At 49.4% G+C, this 18,966-nt stretch overlaps 1 protein-coding gene across 13 annotated transcripts in view; it reads left to right on the top strand.

The window, feature by feature from the left end:
- SLC39A11 (solute carrier family 39 member 11) overlaps positions 1 to 18,966 on the top strand; it is a 369,910-nt gene that overhangs the window by 292,117 nt on the left and 58,827 nt on the right. For 7 of the 13 annotated variants that reach the window (XM_073235864.1, XM_073235869.1, XM_036997237.2 and 4 more), the window contains 2 exons: positions 13,103 to 13,300; positions 16,045 to 16,114. In XM_073235864.1, the coding sequence (XP_073091965.1) occupies positions 13,103 to 13,300; positions 16,045 to 16,114 (268 nt within the window). The remainder of the gene's footprint in view (positions 1 to 13,102; positions 13,301 to 16,044; positions 16,115 to 18,966) is intronic. The other 6 variants (XM_073235871.1, XM_036997239.2, XM_073235868.1 and 3 more) reach the window with 1 other exon arrangement.

Here is an 18,966-nt window from a genome sequence, read left to right as displayed (position 1 = left end):
AGCAGGTGCCAAGAAGGGATTAGACATGCAAGAGATTGTTGGGGGAAATGCCTGCAAGGATGAAGAGCCTTCAGCCTGGCATGCCGTCTGGCACCTATGAAAGGAGAGAGAAAATAATCTCTTTGGCGGGAGCTCTGGAACACAAAGATAAAGAAAAAAACTGACGAACGTGTCGTTGCCAGCTTAAAATATAGCCGGCTTGTGGTTGACCTGCTTTTAAAAGTTTGTGGTTGCTGGGGGGAACGCTGGTGATTTCACTGGAAAGGCAAGCGCCCCAGCCCTGGCCAGCCCAGCTCCCTGGCATCCTGGGCTCAGTTCTCTGCCTGCCAGTGGTGGGGTCACACTGACCAGACTCCACCATTATTGTACAGATGACATCTTGTGGCAGGTCTGTGGAACAGTGTGCCTAACCTCCCACTCCCACCCTGGAGGTGACCTATTTTTTTTCTCTTATTTCTGGGCTACAAATTTGCAGATAATGTAACACCATCTCCATCAGAGGCAGGATCAGACCCAAACTCAGGAGATGGGAACTCAGAGTCTGATGACATGCCCTCCAGTGGCCCCCGAGCCTGTGTCTGCTCCCCCTCACTCCACCCAGTGTCCGTGTCCATGGGCTGTCTCACTGACAGTGCCATTTACGGGGTTCATGTTGCACCGGACAGACGGGGGCCACCTCGGGGGAGAGCGGGGCACTGAAGGGTCTGCAGCACTGGAGCTGTAAGAGAAAGCTGCCTTCCCCAGTGCCCCTAACCACTCCTACAGTTACCCACCAAGGGCACCCTCTTCCGTTACTGTGGATGAGCTGGGGGAAACATGGTGGTGGGGGAACGGGACTAATTGTGGAAGTACCCCTTCACCCAGGCCCGCACGGAGGAGCTTTGCCTTGTTTTTGCTGCCACAGCTGAGCCACCGTGAAGACCCAGGGCTCGCCTGCCAGAGGACAGAGCAGCCCAGCTGTCCCCTGAGCTCCCCGCTTTCTATGAGTCGGTTTCAGAGGCCGCACTTTCTGCGTCCCACTTTCCCCAAAGGTCAGCCATTGTGACAGCCCCTCACTGGGCCACACACCTACATGAGGCTCAGAGAGGCAAGAAGGTGGGGGCAGAACTGTGGGAAAGAGGCCCGTGGTTAGTGGCCCTGGGCCTCCCCACTGGACTGTCACTTCAGCACATACGGCCAAGGGCACCAAGCCTGAAAGGAGCCAGGCACTGGAGCCAAAAGAGATTGAATAAACCTTTATTGAGGCAGATGGGAGAAGACCAGACAAGCAGAGGCAGTGGAAGCAGCCGACACATTGTCACCTTTCCCAGGATCCCCTCCCGGTTCCTGGGAGGTATGTTTTGAGAATGCAGCCAGGTGTGACCCGGTGAACTGGGTCCGCCTCGCTGGACTGGGCATCGACCATCAGCTTCCTGTCCTGCAAGATTCCACTGAACCCCAGTTCAAAACTCACTCCTCCCACGCAGCTCTCAGTGCCCCAAGCCGAGCCGGTCGGTCCACCTGACAGTGTGTTTCCTTGATCGGAACGCTCATATTTCAACACACCCCCAGTTCTAAGCAGATGCCTGGTTGCAGAGTGAGTGCTCAGGAAGTCCTCGTGGGCTGACCGGATGAATAAGACACACCAATGTTACAGTCCAGTGAGATGGCCCAGGGCCACTAACCATGGACCTCTTTCCTTTTATTCAAATAACAGTGATCCGATGGGGAGCAGGAAGGGGCAGGTTTGCAAAAGGTGCAGAAACCTCTTCATTATTTTTAATTCTCCCAGGCAGTATTTGCCACAAGTCCCACAAAACATAGCTTCTGCAAGATGTAACACGTGTTAGCTAACAAAAAGGCTCTGTTGTCCAATACATGTGGAAAACAAAGTTGTACAGATTTCTTGACTGCAGGGAGTTCTTCAAGCCTTTAAAAAGTTAATGTGGATTCTGAATCTTCAAGAGAAGACTATTCCAAGTTTCCAAAACTCATTAGGTTGGGCCATATGAAACTGCTGTTTTGTAGTTTAAAAAAAAAAGACCACAGTTAAATAGCAGCTATTTCATATGATTCAGCCTCCTATTTGACTACTGGTCCCTGTAAATTGTTACAGGTGCTCCATGGAGCTTGATTTGGAAAACACTCATCTAGGGCACTGGTTTTCCTTTTGGAGGTGAGGAAGGACATGCCAGGAAGGTGGAGAGTTCGTGGGTGAGAGTCTAAATCGCACTGAGAGCCTCTTCACCGTGTGCATCGCCAGACCCCTGCCCCAGGAGAGTCCGACGTGACTTTGAGGTCATGTGGGAGTGAGCCTTAGCAGACTCTCTCCCTGGAGATTCAGGTATGACTGGCCCTGCCTCACCCCTCGGCAGCCCCTGAAACCTGCCGTCTAGGGAGAGAAGCTCTAGGAAGACCACATGCTTATTCGCTGGAAGCCAAGTCCTGTTTCCTCATCCCAAACAAGCAGCGGTCTAGCTGGGCCCTGAAAGAGCCATGCAGAGCAACAATGAACATGAATGGTCTGCAGTCAGACAGGGGGCGGCTGGAAAGTCCTGGGCACTCCAGTTGTCTGGCTATAGTTGAAGAAGAGGGTTGTGTTTGAGAGGGCTGTGGGGGGAGGCCTGCGTGGGTCTGAGGGGACATCCTTTGGGGGAATCCCAGCAACAGCACGTCCACGGGCTCCTGGGTCCTTTTCAGAGGGCCAGTCTTTGCCAAATCGTTATCTCTAGAACATCCTAGACTCTCCTAAGCTGGGCCTACACCCACAGTCCACAGGTGCCTGTAACTTGCTCCAGAATGGAGCTCTGACTGATGCAGATTCCCTTGTGCTCTTTTCTCCTCTTTATGGAAATAGTGTGGCCCTGCCTCTGTTTGCTTCATCCTCGTTCTCCGAGGCCTCTTGATCTGAACATTACACAGTGCTTGTAAAGACATTGCAATCGGCCAACAAATCTGTTTTCCCTGGGGATGAGTGGTGAGGTGGGGACTCCTGGACCAGACCCACTCCTGTTCACAGACAAGTGGAAAGGAGCAGAGAGGAAGGGCTTCACAGATGTGGGGTCAAGGCCTTGAATGACTTGGAGCAAGCTACTTAGCCTCTCTAGGGTGGAGCTTTCTTATCTTTGAAGTGCAGACATTGATCATATCTCCATCCCAGGGTGGTTGGAAGGATTATCTTTGAAACTATGAAATAAAGGGGCTAAAAAATAGCAAGGGCTCAAAAGATATTACCATCTGCTTTCATTGCTTCTGAGGTTTGACACGTTTCAACTCTTGAACTGAGATGTGTGAGCAGAAAGTTGGGAGGCCTGGGTTAACATGTTTTAATTTGCATAATTGGATTGACTTTATGTGCATACATATATATGGGGGGTATGTGTTTAGGGTCAAATATATTTGAGAGGCACTTTCTTGAAATGCTTGTTAACAGGCAGCAGACCTTGCACTTCCCAGATTCACTTTGGGATCTGCTAATCTGGACCTTTCTCCGTGTAGTTGTTTTAAGTGGATTCTAGGTAAGCCAGACTTCTGAATGGATTTATAGGAAGAGCCAGGCTTGTTTGACAATCTGTCACCTACTGGATGCAACTTCAGAGGCACATTCCAAGCAGCGTTCTGTGGATGTCAGGCAGGTAAACCAATAGGGGCCTGGAAAGGTGTGAGCATTTAGGAAGTGCCGGAGCCTTCAGGAGCAGGAGCGGACATGCCCTGCCCAAAGGCATTCAGCGTTTTAAAACCGTGAACCTCATAGACCAAGGTAACCTTGGCCCGCCATCCAGCACAGCCTGCAGAGACCAGAGACAAGGGCTTGTAACTTTCCTCTGCTCAGGAGCAGAGTAGTACAAATTTAGGGTAGGGAGCCAGCGAGCATTTGAATTTCCTGTGCCCTTATCAACTGTGATGACCCTGAGGTTCCATTTTCTGCCTCTGCAAAAATATTTCTGTTTGGGGCAGCCCGGATTCCCTGGGCTCCGAATGCATCCACACACAACTGATTCCAAGGGAATGAATACTTCCTTGTATGGAGCAAGAGCTAGCCCCCTTTGCCTGCTCTCGGCCAGTTCTTTATCCCTAAGTTCAGAAAATATTCTTAAATGCCAAACCTGAACGAAATGCTTCAGCCCACTTGCCACCCTTTGAGATTCCTATTATCTTGTTTCTGTTGAGCATATAGGGGTCTTCTCAATTTTGGGTTCTCATAGCTTTTCCTTTTACGTCCCCATTAAAGTTGTTGATGTTGTTCTTGAATGGACAATAGCAACGGTCCAGTCCGTAGCTTAGCTCTTCTGTCTCTCTGCGGATTGCGTTAAGTGCAGTCATTTACTCTGCTGAGGGTGCTCACTCAGCCAGTTCTGAATGCGCTTACCTGCACCAGGATGCATTTTTCTGTCTTGTTCCTATGGTATCATGAGAAGCAAAAACCAGATGCATTATAGTTATTTGATCTTCTGCATTTCCCTGCATCACCAGTTAAAGTTCTGTCAAAAGAACTCCTTAGTTAGTTTGAAATGCACTGTGAATGGATCCATGCTGGTTTCTCTTAATTGCTACTCCTGTTTATTTGTTTCAGAGGTTCATGAGCCAGACTTTTATCTGTTCTTGGTTATTTTTTACTAGAGAATCACTAACCGTTTATTTGGTCATGTGACTCCTGTTTGCCCTTGAATGAGGTCTTATCTGTCCTTACCCTGAAGATTTTAGTTTTATCCACTTTGGGGCTCAAATAACTTCTATATCTTAACCAACTTTTAAAAACATTGACCCACATTGGGGTCAACGTCACCTACGTCTGCCGCAGCCCCTCCTCTATCGGCTAACCCTTACCTCCCGGCTTTCCAGAGATAGCCCACGTCTGCTCTGTATCTGCCTCAGAGAACCCGGGATCGCACACGCCACGCCCGAGAGTCTGTGGTGTGACTGGGAGGGCGGCCCGTGGGCGGGGCCTGGTGATGAGGCTGGCCGGGGAGGGTCTCCAGCACCTGCCCATCTGTCTCAGGAGTGTCCTAGATAAATCGGACATTAATTTTCAAAGATGGCCTCAGGGTTCTGAGCCCCTTGCTGGCTGAGTTGCATATTTTATTAATATTTGACATTTACACTGGACTTTAAATTTGCCAAGAGCTTTGCAGCGACGTATAAGATCATCTTTACTGCTCCTGTGCTGTGTGGCACCTCGTTCAGCCAGTGGTCCCTGATGAGACCCAGGGCCATTCTCCCAACTCTTCTGGGCACTGGCCTTGCCTGCTTTCGTTCGCTAGTTTTAAAGATACCACGGCTTCGCCCTGATGGCTTTGGCCTGACCTTCCCTCTTGCCTCTCTGCCGCCTCTGCCTCCCTGCATTGCAGCCCTGCCCCCACTTCCTGACGTCCTCATCCCTCTTCACCCCTTTGCAGTCTGACTTCCATCTGACTCCTTATTAACGCTTCACTTGCAAAGGTTTCCTTTAACTTATTTCCAGACAAGTTTGAAGACCTTCCTCAATTCTCACCTGTGACCCCAGCAGCTATTTGATGTATAGATAACATGCACATATATGTATGTATGTATATACATATATATGGGGGGTATGTGTTTAGGGTCAAATATATTTGAGAGGCACTTTCTTGAAATGCTTGTTAACAGGCAGCAGACCTTGCACTTCCCAGATTCACTTTGGGATCTGCTAACCTGGACCTTTCTCCGTGTAGTTGTTTTAAGTGGATTCTAGGTAAGCCAGACTTCTGAATGGAGTTATAGGCAGAGCCAGGCTTGTTTGACAATCTGTCATCTACCAGGTGCAACTTTAGAGGCACGTGGCTGAGTCCCTGTATGTGTGAGCACACACCTGCACACACTGCCCTCTACTCACAACATCACTGCACCCCTGTGTGTGTGAGTTGATCTGTTCCCAGTAAGACTCTGCACCTCCTGGCAAATGTCTTCCAGGCTGCTGCCCATCACACCTTCTGTTTCTGCTCCGGGAGTAGCTGTGTGAAGAGCATATTATCAAATCATTTTAACACCATAAGTAGTGTTGTGATCTAAAAATTGATGCCCCTTAATTGAATTATTCCTGCACCGTTCTCTTGGGCCCCCCTCATCTTCTCTGCCCCGACTGCCCAGCTGAAGCAATAATCTCATGAAATGAAATTTTAGGCTTGTCAGAGAGGCCCGTTGGGGGAACAGCTTTGTACAACCAAGGGAGCCTTTCTTGCTACCTGGTAGTCCAGGTTCTGCGTGTATGAGTTTGTCCCAAAGCTAAGGGTCACCAGGCATTTGAGGAAAATTCAGGGACTGGAGAAGAAGGACCAAAATCAATAGGACAACCTGCCCTGGAGAAAACAGGTAACCCAGGACACAAAAGAGATTATAAAAATCCTAAATAGTATGTTCAGCCAATTCAAAGGGATATTTATTATACTCATAAAGCAGGAACTGACTAATGAAAAACAAATAATCAGGAAATAAGAACACATTCTTCAAAATTCATACTGTAATTGCCAAAAAAATTTTTAGGTTACATGGACAGACTGATACGAATGTTCTGGAAGAACAATAATGACTGACTATAATGAAAAGGGAACAGTCAGAAAAAAAGAAAGAGTTCCTCAGATTAATGCTGTAATTGCCAAAAAAAAATTTTTAGGTTCCATGTATAGACTGATAAGAATTTTCTGGAAGAACAAGCTGGTCATCTGGGAGGTTAAGTAGAAAACAGTCCTCCAGTTCACAGACAAATCCTCCAGTTCAAGATCAAAGATATAAAATGTGAGGGGACATACAGGGGACTTTTTCCTCAGCTGAAGAAGAAAACACACCCTTGCAAATTTTAAGGACCCACCTAATCCTGAGTAGTATGAATGAGTAGAAAACAAACCACTAAGGCAGATCTTGGTGAGATTTCAAATCTCCAAAAACAATAATGAAAATTTTGAGAGCTTCCAAAAAAGAAAAATCACCTTGACTATAAGGAATCGAGAATCAAATTAGCATCAGACTTCTCAGCGGCAACACTGGATATCAGAAATAGTGGAACAAAGCCTCAAGGTATTGAGGAGAGGTCATTTGGGATGTAGAATCTTCCATGAGGCCAAACTCTTAAGTCACAGAGCAGAATCAAAATTATTTTTACATATGCAAGGACCCAGAAGTCGGTCGCCCACTCATCTCATGAGCTTAAAGGGGGTCCTCTAATGAAATGAAGGGGGGCACAGAGGGAATGATGTATGAGAAAGGTGGCATCACAAACGCCGTGGGGGTCCTCTTATTCGAGGTAGGTAGGCTGGTCAGATCCATAGCGATGGGTGGGATGGTGGTCAACAGAGCCTGGGGGTGGCAAATGGCAGGTTAGCCATTTCATGGGTAGAGCGTTTCAGTTTTGCAAGATGAAGAGATCTGGAGGTGGACAGCAGTTACAGCTGCCCAGTGGGGTACATGAACTTAATGCCTCCGAGCTATACACTTACAAACAGTTATGATGGTAAATTTTCTATCTGCTGCAGTTAAAAGCAACAACATGAAAAAGATGGAAGGGAAGGATGGAAGGTTGGAGGGAGGGAGGGAGAAAGACCTTCAAAACGGAAGTGTTCAAAGCCTCAACACGATTTTTCCTCCTCTTCATATGGCAACTTGATTTATAGAGAATAATATGTTAGCACCCCATTATTGGAAAATGCCTTTTTATTTGGATTACATTTTTTTGAGTTGTCCTGAGAATAAAGCTTAGAGGAAATACGTCTACAGAATAGCATCAGACGCTGTAACTTTGATAGAGTACAGGGGGAAAGAAAGCCGAGGTAGGAAGAATGTGTGCTGTGTGCCTCAGCATTTCAAAGGAAACAACAGTGAGGCTGATGAGTGCAATCCACAGACTGTCTAAATTAAGGCTGCGATAAATTTAAAAGCAACTGTATTAATACGTTATTTAAAGTTGTAGTGGTACCCCTCAGAGAATTCAAAATCAGAACTGTTAAAGACTATTTTCTGCCTCTTAGGGGTGGAGCTAGGGATGGGCGAGTAGAGATGAGGACATTTATCTCTTTAGATTTTCTTGAGCATTTTAAACTTTCTTCCATGTGTAGGTATATGGCTTTGGTTATAAAGTAGTAAGCAGTGTAATTTAAAATAACCATTTTTTTAGGTTCAAAATAAGAATATAAATGAAACATTTTTATGTGCCTAAAGTCTTAGGAGGAGTGAAACTGCAAGATTATGTTTAACTGTGTGGAGATAATAGCCACTGAAGTGGTAATGGAGCTAATGAGGATTTGCACAGAGGCAATGTAGGGAGGTGGGAGAGAAGACAGCCCGGGGCTGCAGGGACCATTTCCTAGATCCCTAACCAGGCTAACAGTCCTGATTTCACAGTGTTGTTCAGAGGACTAATTGAAACAATCCAGCTAACGCGCCCAGAACAGTGCCTTCACACTCGGTGTTACCGGATGCACGTGGCTCCGTGAGTTCATACTCTCATTCCCAGGCCACTGTGCGTTTGGAGCTGCCTAGAAAGCATGTCCACTGAATGTCTTCTCAGTTGCCCAGTTCGTTCCCTTTGCGCGTCTCCTCTTTGAGGCGATGCCATTATGCTAGTTTCTCCGACTTCATCCCGGTATTGTTCCAGCCAGCACCTGGCGATGCTCGGGGGCCGATGCCCCGCTCAAACCTGGCCTCACGCCGAGCCTGTGAGCAGCAATCTCCCAGCCAGTCTCCTTGCCTCCCTTCTGTCTCCAGTTCTGGATTTTCTGATATTTCAGCACTGTGCTTAAGATCTCTCTAAACGTTTTGAACGGAGAAATGAGTTTCTAATTTTATGTCCCCCCCAAAATAATATTCTAGACGGTGAACGGCTTAAAGATAGGAACCATGTCTCACATGTCTGTATCCTACGCAGGGCCCAACACCTGATGGCTGTTTGATAGAATTCGCAGCGTGATGGTGTCCAAATGGATACTTTTGTGGTCAGTGACCCCATTCCGTTTGGGTCCTAATGAAGAGAGGTCTTAATGGTCTTAAAAGCACAGAAGTCAGTGTGATGTGCTACGAGACGGCAGGAACACGTGGGTGAATATCTTTTAAGCTGTGTGACTTTGGCATGTTGCTCGAAATTGAACCCTGGTTCACCTCTGGAAAATACAACAATATCAATTGTGCAGTGAAATTAGATTTAATTAGATTAAGTTAGATAATCATCATATAGTGCCTAGGACAGAGTTTGGCTGAATTATTGAGTCTTTTGGTTGCAAATTGCACAGTGAGACCTGAGCGGGGTTTAGGAAGCAAGCAGGTTAGTGAAAGGATTTTGGCGCATCTCACAGACCCATAGGGAGGGCAGAGGTCAGCCAGGCTTCAGTCTGCAGGGATAAATGAAAAGTAGACACAAACACTTTTAGGACCCAATTTGCTTTATCTGTCGCTGCTTCTCTTCACCTGCCAGCTTCATTCTTGCCTTCTGGAGACCAGCATCTTCCATGAGACACAGAGTCAGGATAATGACAGCCCCTAACCTTCCCATCTGTGGCTGCGTCGCCTCCTTCCTTCCTTGCTTAGCTGAAAAATCCCAGCTCTAATTGGGCCCCCTGGCCAGGTGCTCTGTCTGCAGGGCCAGGACAGGTTCATGCATAATGGCTGTGACAACATGGGGCCCAGCCTGAGGAGTCCGCAAGGCCATCCATCACCTGGCATCTGGCAGTCACAGAAGTGGGCTGTAGAAGGCCAGGCAGTTATTTTTTACTCTTCTGTTAACCTTCCTGTGAAATGCTGCAGCTCCCTGGGGGAAAAAATTGCCCCCCACTTAGATACAAGCATTGTAATAGTACCTGTCATCCAGGTAGCAAAACATAATAGTGATCTGAGACAGCAAGATCTTTTTCTTGCCTGTTTTTTTAGAAATACTTTGGTGGGAGTCAAGTAGGCAGAGTGGTAAATGGACTTGCATCCTAGGTTACTCAGCATCCTTAAGCAACTGCCAAGTCTAATTTTGTTCTCAAGTCCTCCAAAGAGGTGAAGAAATCTCCTTTCTTCCCAACTTCTTTAGGACCTCAAGTCCACGTGAATGACCAAACCATGACTAAGTCCCCCTCAGAGGTGCCCCCGCCTCGGGCTCGTGATGCAGAGCTGGTGATGCAGAATGCAGCCAGGTGCGCCCACGGGCAGGGCTGGGGCGGGTCAGGCAGCTGGCCTCAGGCTACTTTCCCTTTAACAAGGCACCTGGGCCCCAGACTGCCGTGCGTCTTCATATGGCATCTGGAGAAGGGGCAGCAGGGGTCAGCACCCGTCTGCCTCCCAAGGGCTGCGAGATCCTCTGGGCAGGGCAAGTCCTGTGTGACTGCTGGTTCCCATGGAGCGCAGAATGGAGGACACCAGCTGTCAGCTGTCTCTGCCTTTCCCCCAGGAATCCCCAGTCCTTCTGTGAAGAGCACCCTTTTCGTGAAGCAGGTGAGACGCTGGGCTGTTAACTGTGTGCGTGCATGTGCGCACGCTCCCAGCAGATGTTTCCACCAAGGAGGGACCTCTGGCTGAATTCCCGCTACAACTGCCCTCCAGGGGTTTGTGAAGCTCTGAAACGGGGATGGAACCATGGGGGTGGCTTCCGTCAGCGTTCTCCTCTCCCTCCGACCCTAGAGCAGTCACCTCAGACAGACTAGGGCCAGGCAGAAAGAGCCCTGTGACTGTGGGTGGGGACCCCAGGGTGCAGGGTGGCTCTGGGTGCCTCCCCACGGACTGGGGCTGGGCCAGCACTTAGAGCTACTGTCTGCAGCCCCGGCCTCAGACGAGCCCACTTACACCAGGAGGTACTTGTTTGGGAAACAGCTCCTTCCAGGCCACACTCTTGACCCCCTAATGTCCTTCCCTCGTCCTGCCCCTTCATGTTTGCTGAGCTTCTTTGGTTTTTAGTACTTCCTAAACCCCAGGGAGTTTTGTTGGTAATTTATTAGAGTTCTATCCCCAGAATAGAACCTTGTCCGCTTAATGCTACGGATTTGTCAGATCCGAGCCACCAATTGCTTCCCTGCCTGCTGGGGTCCTTGGAAGGTGGGTGAGGACTCTCTTCCTGGTGACTGGACAGAGGCTCAGGGAGCTGACCAGGCTGCCCTTCCTGACCCTCCGCCCTGGTCTGTCCCTGGACCTGTAAGTGAGCCCTTTGGCTGGAGGGCAAACCCGGGTGTGGCAACAGTGGCACGTGGTGAAAGAGAGTGGCTGCAGGGGTGAGTCTGGGCACGGAGCAGGGCCTGCTGGTTAGAACGGCTCAGGGTTTCCTGTGCCAGCAAAGGCTTGCACTCCTTTTTTCTCTGTGGGAACACAGGGAACTGATCTTTGCCTACATGCTGAAAACTAGAGCAGATTGAAATGGACTCTTGCGTGTGGCTGTTTGACAGGATGCCTTCACTTGTTTAAAGATGTGGCTGCGGGAGTCTGTCCTCATTCACACCAATGAGGAGATGCTTCCTCCCCTGCTGTTTGCTGCAGCTGGAGGCAGCAGGGATTGGGGGAGCGGTTTTCTGGGTCCATCAATGTGTGAGCAGAGCCCGGCTGGAGACAGCAGAAGATGCTCCAAAAGCATACTTGGAAACATTAAGTAGGAAGGTGGTTATTTTCACTAAAGGGGGATACGTGTGAGAGTATCTTCCGTGATCAACATCTCTTAATACACTCTAAGACAGGACTTTATTGATATTGATAAGAATTTGAGCTCAATTCGGCTCCTCTGGACCACCTCTATTTTTCATCTTTCCCAACACTCAGCTTACCCAATGTGAATAGCAGGGTTAGCAATCCACATTAGAAACGTGTGTTGAACTACTTTTTCAAAAAAACACAAAGTTGATCATTTCCATCCTTTATAAGGCCTTTGCCAGGCTCCACGGGGATGCTGTAGCAATGCCTGGGTGGTTATACCAACATTTTGTTTAGTAAACATATGATGTGATCAGAGTTCCCACCTTACTGGTTTCCCTTCCTGCTAGAAATCTGTAGCCAAAGATGGGCCAGGCAGTGGAGTGAACATATTGTGGACCAGTCTCCCCAGAAGGCTAAGCCAGGCTGCCAGATCAGAGCGGGCATGGAGGCGGCAGCGTGCCTACGGTGTGTCCAGGACAGATAGGTCGACTCTCCTGGCAGCCAAAAGCAAGCCTTTATGGGCAGGAAGCTCCTACGGGAGTTTCATGTGACACAATCCCTCACCTTGCACACTACCGATCTCCTGGCTTAGTGACAGTGCCTAGACGGGCAGGAGCGGAGGAGGAATCAAAGCAGAGCTCGCCCGGCACCCTTGGAAGCCCCAGATGCTGTTGGGGATGGGCATGTCCCCTTGCACATGGCCCCACGGTCCCCACGATCTCCAAGGGTCTTATTTCTGTTTTTAACAAGTAACCTGTCAGGACCTGCGAACGTGTCACTGGATGTTCAGGCTTGCTCTGGAACTGAGCCCGTGTTTAATGTGGCAGCGTCATCTGGCCAGAGGGCCATTCCAAGGCCACCCCATGCTTCTCAACCCTACTTGCATTTTTATAAGAACCTTAAATAATATACCAAGATTTGAGCCCAGGTCCATCTCAATAAAAACACAGGCCCTTTTTGTTATTCTTGTCCCCCATGGGGGATACAGAGAGAGAGAGATTTGGGAGGGATGGGGAGATGGAGAGAGGCAGGCACCCCACCTTCCAAGCCGGGGAGACTGGAGGTGGCTGGCTCGGCTTCAGAGCTTATGTCCCCCAGTGTGTCCTCGGGCTGGCCTCCCCGCCCGCATCACAAACGCGGGTTTGGTGTTCATTTTCCCTCTTTGCACCAGAGTTAATGGCGGTGCTGTGAAAGGGGCAGCGGCTGACTAATAGCGTTCCAGTCACTTTGGTTTCTTGTCTTAATTACCTTCCTAATTTGCACTTTCGGTGCAGCACCTGCAGCGGGAGTTCGGGTCGGCATTTTTCTTCTGCACCTTTTCCACCCGGCGGGTTCCTTCTATCATTTGTCGATCATAAGTACCTGCCTTAATTCTCTTATTTATGTTCTTTCATAAGTTTTTCAAATTATGTGTAATTTGGCTTGGTCTCGCATTCGCTTGCCTCTCAAGTATTACTCTACTTTTAGACACGGAAACAATTGCATTGTCTCCTCCACCGCCTCTTCTTCCTCTTTCCCGGGGCAGCTGCTTTGACAAGGAGGACCTGCTCCCTTGCAAACCATCCCAGAAGGCCCCAGCGTGTCCCCCAGCCCTGGCTCCGTGGCACAGGGCAGGCTGCAGGGGCAGGGGGACTGTGCATTTGCTTGGCTTCAAACCTCTTCAGGATAGAGATTCAGATGCCAGCTCTGGCCACCCACGCCTGGGAGAAAGCATCAAGCCCAGGTCAGCAAACTGGGATGGGGGGGTGTGGGAACGGAGGTTCAAGGCCAGCCTCTGCCCGCCCAGCGTGTGACACTTGGGGCAGGCGCTTTCCCTCATGCTTTAACTGCGTCCTCCCCCCGCCGACCTCACAGTGAGCATTTATATCCGTCAGTGCCGAGCCATATGCCGAATCACTAGGAGGGCTTAGTCTGCTAGTTAATGTAGGTCCTGTTGCTCCGGGCTGCACTATCATTTACACTAAAATGACTAATGAGAGCAAAATCTTTAGCAAAAGGAGCCAACCAGCTGTTGCTTATGGTTTAGAAAAGCAGATTTTTTCCAAAGAAGGGATGTGCCTCTCTGGTGTCAGGAAACACCCTAGTCCTTCCCACCTTTTGACACCTCTCCCTGTGGGCCAGGGGTTCTCGATGAAGCTCTTTTGTGTTGGAGACCCACGGTTACCGAGTGGGTTGTGGTTCCGACTGTGTTGGTACAAAACAAGGTTGAAAATGGTAGGTTTGTAAACGCCAGACTCTCCAAAGGTAGGAGCCTGGCCAGACGGAGGCATCTCAGCTGCCCTTGGACTTTATATTCTCATGACCAAGGGTGTGGGCAGCTCCCAGGATCCAGGGGCTACCCAAAGAGAGGCTTCCTTGCCGCTGCTGGAAAGCATGTCTGCAACCCTTAGGCATAACCTGCGGCAACCCACCCTGACATCAGCTCTCACCATCGCATCCAGCACCTGGCCTGCAACCCTCCCCCTTTCTGAAGTCAGAGGCATCAGGCTAACCCCTCCCTGAGAGGCAGCTTCCGTACTCTGCACCCTTGGAGGAAATTTCCAAGAAAGAAGGAAGAGAACCATGGAGAACAAAGAGCCTGGGCCCGCCTGGGCTCTCAGACCAGCTCCCCGGCACCATCGCTGTCCGATCTGTAGAGCAAAGATAATGATTCCCACCTTAGTTCATGTGTAAGGCTTCTAGCCCAGGGCCTGGCGCACAGAGGGCCACCCGGTCCCCATTTCTCAAGAGAAGGGTCACAGAGAGACGAAGACCTTGAACACAAGGCCTCATGTGGAACCTGGTCATCTCTGAGGAAAAATGATGAAGTCTTTATTAGGAATTGGCATCAGGAGCCCTAAAAATAGATAACTTTTTAGAACCTTGATTTTGAGAAGCTTGGTTGCTCCGGCAGTGTCGAACTGGCCGGCCACTCGAGCTGAGAGCTTGCTGGAGGCAGTGTTTCAGGGCCTTCTCTGCAGTCCCCTCTGCTGTGTGTCGTGCGTGCTGGGAGGCTGGTCCCAGCAGCCTTGGTGCTGCCGTCTGATTCTGGAAAGACTCTAGTAATTCCCGGCCTCTGAGCCTGGCTGTGGCCCAAGATCATGCCAGATGATTTCTGGTGTTTCCTCCACCTCTAAAGTCCTGGAACTCTATATCCCATGGTCACTCATCATGAGAAATATGGGCAGACACTTGGTGGGACATCAGAATCCCAAATTCTCAACCAGCAGCCTCCAGTGGCCACAGCCACCCCATAAAGTCCGCACAGAAGACTGAGGCACGAATGGTAAGATGAAGCAGTTTATGCCTTAGCAAGCTCTGTGGGCTCCATACCCCATGTGGTCTCTTGGTGAACCGGACTGGGCAAAAGCCGAGCTCTTAGCCCCTAACATAGGACAAGTCTAAGCAGCCCCCTTATGCCCGGGTGCCTCCTGGGGTCATTACAGCGCCCGGGCCCTGGGTCCTCTCCAGCTGAACAGAACACAAGGACTAACAGTCCGTTCCAAGAGACGGTGAAACCCAAAAGAAGAAATTCTCACTCAGTAGATCATGTCCTCTTCTGTCTCCATAACATAAGTTCCTCCTGGCCCCAAAGGCCCTTGATCTGGATTCTGACCAATATTGACAGTTCTTTCCTGTTTGATTGAGAGCGATCTTTGAATTCTCCCATAGATGTCAGAATGTGTCTTAACATTACGCTTCCACCCCAGTGGTTCCAGGCCACTGGGTCAGTTCCATTTCTTTTCTAAGCCCTTACTTCCCCATCATATACCTGGAGACAAGCATGGCCCTTCCACACTTGATCACAGTTAGAGTGTCGATGAATTCAGCAAGCTCACGAGTTCCCCTGGAAAGGACTTAGAGAATCATCTCGCGCATCCTCAGGCTTAAGCTGGACGATAGCCACACCATCTCAGAGTGGACTGTAACTATCTCTACCATTTGAGGGTGGCTCCTCAAATATCTGTGATGACATCATTGGCCGCCATATCAACAGTAGACCTCTTGTTGCATGAGCTAATAATAATAAAGCCCTGTGTTTTAGGTCAGGAATCAGTCATCAAACTCTATAAAGGGCCACATAGTAAGTATTTTAGGTCTTTGGGCCATAAGTCTCTGTCACATCTACTCATCTCTGCTGATGTAGCACAAAACCAGCCATAAACGATTTGTCAACAAATAAGCATAGCTGCGTGCCAGTAAAACTTTATTTATGGACACTAAAATTATGTAATATTCATGTACCATGCAATATTATTCTTTGTTTGATTTTTTTTTTCAACTATTCAAAACTGTAAAAATCATTCGTAGCTTGCAAGCCATACAAAAATATGCAGTAGCATCATTGGCTGACCCCCTGGGTTAAGATTCTGTTACATGGATTTTCTATTACTGGAAACCTAATGCGATCTTCCTGGAGACAGAGATGGTGATGAACCTACTGGAAAATTGTTCCTAACTCTGCCTGCTTTTCTGTGTCTGTTTCAGAGGGTCTTGCTGTTGGAGTTGGATTTGGGGCTATAGGAAAGACAGCATCTGCCACCTTCGAGAGTGCCAGGTAAGCCAGCAGGTGCCACCCTAGAGCGTGGCCCCGCACCCTGTGGTGCTCTGGAAATGCTTGTTCCCTGGATGAGCAGCCTGCACCCACCCCCTCCTCAGGGCCAGGAGAAGGACAGGTGAGCTCATGCCTGAGAGGGGTGCCCCATCAAAGCAGCAGGTTTAGGCCAAGTTTTTAAAATGAGCCATCTGGTGGGGAACCACTTTGAAGGCATAACATGGATATGATTGCAGGCTGTCCTCCAAACTCTGTAAATGTATAAAGGCTAAAGACCAAAAGAAAAACATAGCAAAGGCAACCATTGGTGCTTTCAACCGCTCCCTCCTTTTTGAAGCCCTCACTTCCTTTTTCTTGATGCTGCCCTCTCCTGGCTCCGCCTCCTCACGTCTGTCCTTTTGGGGGGTCTTCTGGGGGCCTCTTGTCCTATGGCCCTTTCCCTTTCTGAGGTGTTGGCGTTGCCCAGCGATCTATCTCTAGGGTATGCTTTCTTCTTAGTGCGCCCTCCGGGGGGAACCTTCTCCATCACCATGACTATTTTCCATCTATTTGCTGATGCCCAAGCAGATCTTCAGCCTAGATTTTTCTCCCAAACATCTCCTCTGAGTCCAGCTACCTTCCAGACATCCCCACTTAGAGGTTCCACAGTGTCCCCATACTCAGCATGTGCAGAGTTGAGCTTACTGTCACCCTGTGCTGTCATACAAAGCCTGCCCCCGCTCCAGGGTCCTCATCACCACCAGGCACCCAGGTGACCCAGCCCAGCTGCCCATCACTCTGATTTTCCCTCGTCTTCCACAGACAGTCACTTCCATAGACAATTCTTCCTGTCTTCTACCTCTCTTGAATTAACCAGGGTCTAGATAAGGCTGTGCCCTGGGGACCACCAGGGGCGCTTATCCTCAGGCATTGTGGCGATGAGCTCTACAGGGTCCACCCAGGCTCACAAATCCATGACTACCATGGATAGCCTCCCAGCCGAACGAGAGCAGAGTGGAGCCTTGCATTCAAGGGCACCAACTCAGATGCCTTCAGGGGATGAAGGGTCACAAGATTGCCTGGAGACAATTGGGTGGAGACGGTTGGGAAAGGTGAAAACAGAAGTGGACCTCAAATAGACAATACGTGCGTTTTCTAAAGCATTTGAACTCACGATGATTTTTTAAGAGCATAATCCAGACCAAAGAGATGGCCCAGGGGCTACTGGTTTCTGACCCCTCTGCCTGGTGCAATCTCAAAACCTACTTTTCTTCCTCTAAGGCAATGGTACCACCTTCTTTAGTGATCAACCTGTGTCTGTTTACCATGGCTGGTGGGTGCTCATTTCTCACAGGACCCTTCCCAGCCTCCTGGTTACTGGACCTGCATGGGGCCCCTTCATGTTCCGTCACCTCCTTTCCTCTATTCCCCCAGCTGACTTGGGGCTTGCGTGTCAGGTGCAGTCACTGAATTGTAAGGCTCCCTGTTAAGGGGCATGTCTGCTCCACGATGCCCCAAACAAGGGTGCGGGCTGACATGTTCTAGGTCAGTTTTCCCTGTTCCCACCTTCTTATTCCCACCTGTCAGACTCCCAAGTCATGTCCTTGCCCTATTTCTGGCATCATCTGTTTACATGATGCCTGTTGTGGAAATCAAATGAGATGGTAGATGGAAGGGGCCTTTAGGATGTAAAAAATGTCACCCAGATCGAGGGCTGATTACAGTTCATAATGCTCTGCCAACGGCGCTGCCGGCACCGGGTACGAGGGCAGGGTGGCTCTCTGTCCCTCAGCATGGCCATTTTGGTCTTTTCTTTGTTTAGACTATGAGAAATGTCAGAGCCCGGCAGTGTCCACAGGGCTGAGGAGCCCAGGGGGCTGACCCTGTACACGTTCAAAGGCCAGGTCCTCCCAGAGCATGGCGACTGCATGCACTACAGGTCTGTGCTGGCAAGTGACAGCCCTCCCCAGATAATGTGCCCACAGGCCAGGCTGTCTGGCGGTACCACATCTCCCGTGACATCAAGATGTCAACCCCAATGTCCCTCTATTCTGTCACCTGCGCTTTCTGCTAGTCCTTATAAATATTTCTGAAGAAATTAGAGCAAAACCTTTTGAGCCCAGTTCCTCTCTTCCCTTGACCGAACATCCTGTCTGAGATGCATAAACTCAAAGGTCCCTTGGCTGGGCTGGGACAGCAGGTCTCAGTATTTTCAGCCTCAGAAAACCCTCTCCTAGACAAGCGTCACTGGGGGTTTTCATGTCCCCCTGTCCTCCCACTCTGCCCCCATCCCCTGTCACAGGCTGTAGGGAGTTCTGCCACCCTGACCACTGTGTCCCAAGTATGCTGGTGTGGGCAGGGAGCCCCCCAGCAAAGCTCACCCTCAGGCAGACCCCATCCTACAGCCCATTATCCCCACTCACAAATCTACGATTGGGGTTCTTCCTTCCCAAGTGCCTGTCATCTTGCCCTTGAGTGGTGACTTGCAGAACAGGCCCTAGGCAAGGCTGCTTAGCTTTCTCTGCCCTTAGCTTACAGTTTTATGGGAGGCTGGGGACTAGAGGGTGGCAGGAAGGTAGGCAGGAAGAAGAAAAAAGACCGACTAATGTGGGGGGAGGTGTACGAAGGTGAAGTCATCTGACAGATTAAACACATCGAAGAGATAGAGCTTGCATTTTAAAATTCCAGTTTTAGGCAATTAACAGGTAGCCCACGTAAAGCATGAAGTGGAAAGGTTGAAAATAAAGAAATGGAAAAAGATCTAAGGTGAATCAAAAGAAAGCAGGTATTACGGTGTTGGTAGCAGACAAACAGACTTCAAGGCAGAAAGCCATACAAGGAAAAGAGAAGCGAAGTGCCGGGATGCCAGAATGACC

The sequence above is a fragment of the Manis javanica genome, chromosome 4, assembly GCF_040802235.1.
Source record: "Manis javanica isolate MJ-LG chromosome 4, MJ_LKY, whole genome shotgun sequence".
In the NCBI taxonomy this organism is placed as follows: Eukaryota; Metazoa; Chordata; class Mammalia; order Pholidota; family Manidae; genus Manis; species Manis javanica.
This window is presented reverse-complemented; position numbering and strand designations above follow the sequence as displayed.